This window comes from Epinephelus moara, chromosome 22, assembly GCF_006386435.1.
Source record: "Epinephelus moara isolate mb chromosome 22, YSFRI_EMoa_1.0, whole genome shotgun sequence".
NCBI classification, from domain to species: Eukaryota; Metazoa; Chordata; class Actinopteri; order Perciformes; family Serranidae; genus Epinephelus; species Epinephelus moara.
This window is the reverse complement of record NC_065527.1, coordinates 1,618,844-1,627,068: the sequence shown is the minus strand read 5'-3', so window position 1 is coordinate 1,627,068 and position 8,225 is coordinate 1,618,844. Positions and strand designations below refer to the sequence as shown.

Genomic DNA, 8,225 nt, shown 5'->3' with positions numbered 1-8,225 from the left:
GCAACAACTGCAGTCGGCTCAAACGTGATTGGTCAATATCACACGGACTACAAACAGCCTACAACCGGAAACTAGGGCTCTTCCGCTCTTCTTCCGGAGGCAAGATCTCCGGGGTTTGCCTACAGACTCTACATTCACTGAATGTAGAGTCTGTATATAGAGACTACACAACAGTGACAACCAATAACAAGGCTCAGGACAAACACTGTGTCACTTGGAACATATCAGGATTTAATAATGAAACCTAAATGACAGACACTTCCTGTAAAAGCTCATTTTCATTCTGATGTATTTTATATTTCTACAGATCTGCACTCTGCCTGAGCTGCTGGCCTTCGTTCTCAACAGTCTGAAGAGAAAAAGAAAAAGAAACATCCTGGCACACGGCTACAGTTTTCTGTCGCTGGCTCAGGAGGAGCGGGACGCAGACCACTTCAAGTTCCAAGGAGATATCACTCAAAGCGCCGCTTACATCCACGGCAGCGACCTGTGGAAGAAAGTCACCATACGCCTCGGCACAGATATCACACGCTACCTGTTGGAGAGCTGCTCTGTGTTCGTGGCGGTCCCTCCTTCATGTGTTTTCCAGGTGTGCGGCGCCCCCGTCTATGACAGGGTGTCCATGACTACAGCCCCCGCTGGGTTTTGTCTCCAGTCTCGTGCGAGGACACTTAACGGTGCTCAGGCTGGGAGGAATCGAGGCGCAGTGACTGTGAGAAGGAGACCCAAGGTTGAGAATGAGAAGAGGAACAGAAGGGTGAAGAAAAGAAAGAGACAAGCTGATGAGAAGGACGAGGAGGAGGTTATGACTTGTCCAGGAAAGAGGAGGCGGGTCGGACAGCATGAACCCACACAGGAAGTCCAGGTGTGCAGTGAATCAGTGGGGGAGGGACAGCCCACGTCTGTGGAACCGTCACTGACTCTGAAGACTTTGGAAAATGGCGCCACTGTTTCCAAACAGCCTGCTGAAACGCAAACGACCACCCTTCCCTTGGAGGGAGGACCCAGCTGGAGATCAGGGATGTTCCCTCCTTTGCCTCCATCACAGTGTTTCATCCGCACACTGGGGTTCCTGTATGGAGGAAGAGGCATGCGCAGCTTCCTCCTCAACAGGAAGAAGAAGACTCCTGATGGATGCAGAAGGCTGCAAGGACCAGATCTGGTGCGAATAGTCTTCTTTGAGGGGCTGGCGTATCTAAACGGGCTGGAGAGGAAACCAAAGAAACTCCCGCTGCGCTTTTTTACCATGGTCCCTGTGTTCAGCTGGCTGCTGCGGCAGCACAGGAGGTGTCCCTACAGCAGGATACTGCAGAGGATGTGCCCGGTGGTGGAGGACAGAAACACACAACAGGAGGACCTGAGCTCCCTCCTGCCTCGACACTGTGCACCTCACCGGGTCTACCTGTTCGTCAGGGAGTGCCTCACCGCCGTGATCCCTCCGGAGCTGTGGGGCTCCGACCACAACCGCCTTCATTTCTTCTCCCGGGTCAGGGGCTTCCTGCGCAGTGGCAAGTTTGAGAGACTCTCATTGGCTGAGCTGATGTGGAAGATGAAGGTGAATGACTGTGATTGGCTGAAGATCAGCAAAACAGGTAAGTGGCCCAAATGGCCTATTTGCGGGGGAGTGGAGGGAGAGGACCAACTACAGAAAGCTACTCTCATCATCTCAGTAACTATTTGACTTTGATAAGTTATTTAAGTTAGCTTAAAGGTCCAGTGTGTAGGATTTAGTGACATCTAGTGGTGAGGCTGCAGAACTGAAACGTCTACCATGTGCCGAGCGCATAAAGCCCCGTGTCCATCAAACCCTTTCAGTCCAGTACCTTGGAACCAACAGTAACCCTTCAGACATGGTACCTAGACCCTTGGAAAGCAGAGCTAAATGGTAAACAAACATGGCAGCACACCGGTAAGGTAAGACAACACGTTTACATGTCGTTTTCTATATGTTCTCTGACATTTATCCTAACGATATGAGGCGGTCTTTGTGGAAAAAAAGCTTGTTTAGTGGACTAACTTTGCACTTGAAGGTTGCCCGTTCACTTATGTTTTAACAGGTCTGACGCTACTATGCGCCCCGGCTGTATCTAGGCTAACGGCTAACATGCTAACTATTATTTCTATGTCACTAGTCACTTGAAACAAATTTAGGACGATAGGAGACAGGTTGAAATAAACCGAAATTTCCCTTTAAATGTTGGTGGTGGTGTTGTCACCCACTGCTCCGTCCAGCACTCTCTACTCATCGTTCCTGTGGACTTGGGGCGTCTTCTGGTCTGATTGCTGGTTATTTGATTGGCCATTGGCGTTTAGCTGGTTTGCATTTGTCCAAAAGTTGATTTCGTTTCAGTTTTTCAACAAATGCCGGTGTGGTTTTTTTCTGGTCGCCTCACCGCCGTGGTCTTGACGCACTACCCACATTCAAATAAACGGGAAGACTGATCTCTGATCTGGTGTGAATTCAGTTTTAAGCTAACCTCTCTCGTCCTCAGGCAGGTTCCCGCCCAGTGAGCTCTCATATCGGACGCAGATCCTGGGTCAGTTCCTGGCTTGGCTCCTGGACGGTTACGTCGTAAGCCTGGTTCGAGCCTGTTTCTATGTCACTGAGAGCGTCGGCCAGAAGAACGCCGTCCGGTTCTACAGACAGGAAGTGTGGGCAAAACTGCAGGACTTGGCCTTCAGGTACAAACACACACACCTGGTTCACACTCCTGCAGCCATGAGACACAAGCTCACAAAGCGTTTCTGTGGTTCAGAGGTCACCTCTCCAAGGGGCAGATGGAGGAGTTGACTCCAGCTCAGGTGGCGTCCCTCCCCAAGACCACCGTCATCTCCCGCCTTCGCTTCATTCCCAAGACTGATGGCATGCGGCCAATCACACGAGTCGTAGGAGCAGACGCCAAAACAAGGGTACGTTTTGATAACGACATTAAAGTTCTTTCTTAAAATCCATGAGTTGTGTGTTTTTACATGCTGTGAACACGTGAATTTTTTTAGGGGCATTTTCTTTCCCCTGCAGGTCTACAGAGGGCGTGTGCGGGACCTGCTGGACATGCTGCGGGCCTGTGTGCGCTCCACTCCGTCCCTGCTGGGCTCCACAGTGTGGGGCATGACAGATATCCACAGGGTGCTGCGCTCTCGAGCTCCAGCTCAGAAGGACAAGCCGCAACCTCTTTACTTCGTTAAGGTTGGTTTTTGTCTGCGGGTCTGTTAATTGTACTGAGTTTTCAGTCTTTTGTTAAACACTGTTTGTGTGTCTTTGTGTGTGTTTAAGGTGGATGTGAGTGGAGCCTATGAGAGTCTGCCTCATGATAAACTCATTGAGGTGATTGGCCAGGCTCTGTCACCTGTCCAGGACGAACTCTTCACCATCCGCCACTACGCCAAGATCTGGGCCGACTCCCACGAGGGCCTGAAGAAGTCCTTTGTTCGACAGGTACTTTCACACACACACACACACACACACACACACACACACACACACACACGCTGTATATGCTCGTGTGTGTGTGTATATTCTGATGATGTTCGTTAACACAGGCAGATTTCCTGGAGGACAACATGGGGTCCACCAACATGAAAGGGTTTGTGACGTCACTGCAGAGAAGAGGAAAAGTTCATCACGCCATTCTGGTGGAGCAGGTGAGAGTGACGTCCTCAGATGTTTCTTTAGAGGAGAGTGTTTGTTCCTTCTTTTATTCTGAAAGTCTCTTTCTTTCAGCACTTCTCCTCAGATCTTCACGGCAGAGAAGCGCTGCAGTTCTTCACCCAGATGCTAACTGGCAGCGTCGTTCAGTTTGGGAAGAAGTAAGACTTACAAACATTAAACAGACCACACACTCTTATTTTGCCCTGTTGTAGCTACAGTCAGATTCTGGCTGTGTGTTTCAGAACGTACCGTCAGTGCCGAGGGATTCCTCAGGGTTCGGTGGTGTCCAGCCTGCTCTGCTGTCTCTGCTACGGTCACATGGAGAACGTCCTGTTCAAAGACATCACTGAAAAGAAAAGGTAATATCACACCTGCAGCAGCAGGGGGCGCTCTGTCTTCACTGGAGCTCGTCTCTACTTATCACTCTGTTATTTTCCTCCCTGTGTGTCCTGTAGATGTTTGATGAGACTGGTGGACGACTTCCTGCTGATCACTCCAGACTTACAGGAAGCACAGAGCTTTCTCAGGTACGACACACGTCAGGTTTTCACACACGCTGCTGTTCATGTGACACGAGGGCTGTCAGCAGCGTGTTTCCTTTTAGTTTAAACATCTGTTGGACTAAATGAAGTTCATAATAAATACAGCCACAAGCAGCGACTCTGGAGCTCTGGTGTCAGGAAGCTTATTTCCTTTGGTCGTCTCAGAGCTTCAGGGACTGCAAACACTCCGTCCTCTCTAGTTTTTAGCTCAGATCCTGGAACAGATAATAAACCCTGTGCATGAGGAAGGCCACAAAGAGCCTGAAAGCTGATCAATAAGATCATAAAATCACTCCTCAAACATGCTGGGAGTCTGTGTCAGGAGGCTGAAACAGAAGTGATGTGGCCACACTGATTACTTCTGCTTCACAGCCCGGCAGCTGTCGGCCATCAACAGGTTAAGACGAAGCTGCAGCAATCAGAGAGTGCAGCGATATAAGGACGTAAAATGGACTCATATTTAAAACAGAGAAAGCCATCACACAGAAGTGGCCACAGACAAGCCGCCCTCCAAATGACGACTGGATTGTAGTTATTAACAGAATTCACTATGGGGAGAAAATCACCTTTTCTAAAAGACTGCGACTCGATCAATATATAAAATATTGGAAAATTTTATTTTCTCATTGACCTGAAAACACCAATAAAAGTAGTGTTCTAAAAAGTATTTTTGAAATATTTAATATAATAAATATAAGATTAAACATGATTGTATGAGCTTTATTGTCTGCAGCTCCGAGCTTGTATCAGCAACATGTTGGATCTGTTCTTATAAACAACCTGTCGATGGCAGAATGTTATTAATGTGCTGAGACTCGTCATGAAGCGTATAGATCTGATCTGTGAACAGTGTCTGTTGATGGAAAACAAGAACATAACACGTAATGCATAAACATGTTTAGTGCTGAAGCTCCGGAGTGAGTAGCTCCAGTTAATTTCAGCAAATCTATATCTTACTATATAATGAGGAAACCTCTGTGTGTGTGTGTGTGTGTGTGTGTGTTCCACGTGTTTCTCCTCACTGACTTGGTCAATCCATGTGAAATTTGGCACAGTGGTAGAGGGTCATGGGAGGATGCCAATGAAGCAATATTACATCAATTGGCCAAAGGGGGGCGCTATAGCAACCGATTGAAATGTCAAACTTTGAATGGGCATATCTCATGCCCCGTATGTCGTAGAGACATGAAACTTTGCACAGAGATGCCTCTCCTCATGAGGAACACATTTGCCTCAAGAACCCATAACTTCCGCTTATATAGATTTTCCGCCATTTTGAATTTTTTGAAAAACACTTCAAATGGATCTCTTCCTAGGAAGTTTGAGCGATCTGCATGAAACTGGGTGAACATAATCTAGGGACCAATATCTAAAGTTCCCTCTTGGCAAAAGTTGGAAAACTTACTAAAACTGAGCTTCTATAAGGCAATGAATATTGCGGAGGGCGTGGCTCATCACATAAAGGTGTATAACATCTCAAGGGTTTCACCCATCACCACGCAACTTTGTAGGCATATGACCACACATAATCTGAGGGGACCCCTCCATTATTGACCCCATCAAACAAAATGGGGGCGCTAGAGAGCTCATTTCTTATCTAGGCCTAACCGCCATATGGATTTTTACTAAACTTGGTAGATATGTAGAACAGGACGCCTCAAGGTGACTGGAGAAATTTAACTCTAATTGGCAACTGGGTGGCGCTATAACAACAGAAAAATGCTTCAAAATGGCTAAAAAAAATAAATTCTAATTTTTGGTATGACTAAATCATGGTATGGTATGCTGTACTCAATGGGTATGGACTAATACGATCTGATTTTATGAGCTTTGTGATCAGCTGGTATACAGGTGGTAGTATCTGTATCAGCAGATCCATACAAATAAATATTTGTCAAAGTTGGAGCAAGTCTTACAGCACATCATAATTACAAAGTTTTCTGTTGTTTTCTTTTTTAAATAAATTGATAAAGCTATCAAATAAAGATAAAACTTTCAGAGAGGGTATTAGTGGTGTAATAAATGCAAATAAAATTAAAAAGGATATTTAGACCCTTGAGTAAACTGTTACTGGGAAAAAATGTTGGGCAGAAAGAAATAAACAAATTAATTAATTAAAATAAAATGGGAAAAAAAATGAATCTGAAATACTCAGACCAGCCCGTCTGGCACCAACAACCATGCCACGTTCAAAGTCACTTCAATCACCTTTCTTCATCATTCTGATGCTCCGTTTGAACTTCAGCAGCTCGTCTTCATCATGTCTACATGACTAAATGATAATGAGCTGCTGACACCTGATTGGCTGTTGAACAGGTGTACCTAATAAAGTGGACTGTTAGTGTATGTACAGGTAATAGTTGAGTAGCTCAACATAAACTTTGAGGGAAGTGGTGTATTAATTCAATCATTCATGACCAGTTAAAGTCAGATGCTATTGATTCATGTTTAATCCAGGATGTCTGACAATTATTAAACTTCTTTTATTCCAATCATAAAATAAATCAATAAGTTTTTCCATCACAAAAAAGTCATGTATTACATCACTCCAGTCCTCAACCGAGGGTGCGTCTGTTGACATCTATTGTCTCATGAGAGCTTTCGTACTCGCTGTCAGTAAAATATTAAACATTTATATTTTTAAAAATCCCTCAGCATCGTCTGGTCTCAGCCTCAGGTTCAACATCACATATTGAATTTTATATCTCACAGTTGATGATTACACATGTGTGCGTGTGTGCGTGTGCGTGTGCTTTCAGGATCCTGCTGGCGGGCGTACCACAGTACGGTCTGGTGGTGAACCCGCAGAAGGTGGCGGTCAACTTTCAGATGTTAGGAAGTGTTGGCTCTTGTCCTGGGATTCGTGTGCTGCCCCCCCACTGCCTCTTCCCCTGGTGTGGGCTGCTGCTGGACACACACTCTCTGGACGTCTACAAAGACTACTCCAGGTGAGGCGTCTCGTCAGCTGCAGTTAGACGGTACAATGTCTAAAGTAGCTTCACTGTGTTGGTGATGAGGCTTTAGGCTGTCTTTATGGTTTCCTGTCAGCTGGGTGAGACCCACTGCCCTCTGCTGAACTTTGTACTCATAAATGTTCTTGGGGACAGTCAGGCATGGATGAGCCACATGTGCATTATTCAGTTCTCTGTAGTTGTTGTAGTTAAGTCCTTTTAATATTTGTTTTTTCCCCCATTTCTGGCAGCTACGCAGGTCTGTCTCTGCGCTACAGCCTCACACTGGGATCGTTCCACTCAGCTGGACAGCAGATGAGGAGGAAACTGATGGCTATCCTCAGACTCAAGTGCCACGCCCTGTTCTTGGACCTGAAGGTCAGGAGAGTAACACTTCCTGCGTCAGGAATGAAATTAAATAGAAGTTTGTCTTGTAAACGCCAGTTTAGACCAAAGATTCACGACGAGACGAAACTGAAACCAGCTGATGGTGTCACCTGACACTCAGCTGGTCAAATGGCTGGCGGCTGGTTTTAAAGCACGTCACCTGTTTCAACAGCCAATCAGCTTGTAGTGAAGTTCGCTGGTCAAGTCAAAATGACCGCAGACGGCGTGTTGGCTTGCTGCAGCAGGTGCTCCGTCCCGACAGAGCCCTCTGTTTCCGTCCTCACGGTGTGCCGGTCTCAGACAGTGGGTCGCTGCTGCTGCTATAGCTGTGACTGGAGCACTATGTCTCGGTTTGTCTGTCCACATATGTCCATCCAACCCATCCTTGTGAAAACTATCTCAAGAACACTTTGAGGGAATTTCTTCAAATTTGGCACAAACGTTCACTTAGACTGAAGAATAAACTGATTAGAATTTTGTGGTTAAAGGTCAAAGGTCAGTGTGACCTCACAAAACATGTTTCTGGACATAATTTAGGAATTCATCCACTAATTCTGACCAAACTTCACACAAATGTCTAACAGGATAAAATAATGAAGGTCAAAAGGTCAAAGGTCAGCTTGACTGTGACATCATCATGTTGTAACGTCATATCTCAGGAACAGAAGGGGAGACATTTGGTCAGATACTGAATTG

At 46.1% G+C, this 8,225-nt stretch overlaps 1 protein-coding gene across 1 annotated transcript in view; it reads left to right on the top strand.

Annotated features, from left to right (window-relative positions):
• The window catches only part of LOC126384382 (telomerase reverse transcriptase-like), a 10,205-nt gene extending 2,212 nt beyond the window's left edge, over positions 1-7,993 (top strand). Inside the window, exons 2-12 of the mRNA XM_050035421.1 lie at positions 308-1,592; positions 2,493-2,682; positions 2,757-2,910; positions 3,020-3,187; positions 3,275-3,436; positions 3,541-3,642; positions 3,722-3,807; positions 3,892-4,008; positions 4,105-4,176; positions 6,951-7,139; positions 7,394-7,993. Coding sequence (XP_049891378.1) covers positions 308-1,592; positions 2,493-2,682; positions 2,757-2,910; positions 3,020-3,187; positions 3,275-3,436; positions 3,541-3,642; positions 3,722-3,807; positions 3,892-4,008; positions 4,105-4,176; positions 6,951-7,139; positions 7,394-7,643 — 2,775 coding nt within the window. The 3' untranslated portion in view covers positions 7,644-7,993. The remainder of the gene's footprint in view (positions 1-307; positions 1,593-2,492; positions 2,683-2,756; positions 2,911-3,019; positions 3,188-3,274; positions 3,437-3,540; positions 3,643-3,721; positions 3,808-3,891; positions 4,009-4,104; positions 4,177-6,950; positions 7,140-7,393) is intronic.
• The last annotated feature ends 232 nt before the right edge of the window (positions 7,994-8,225 follow it).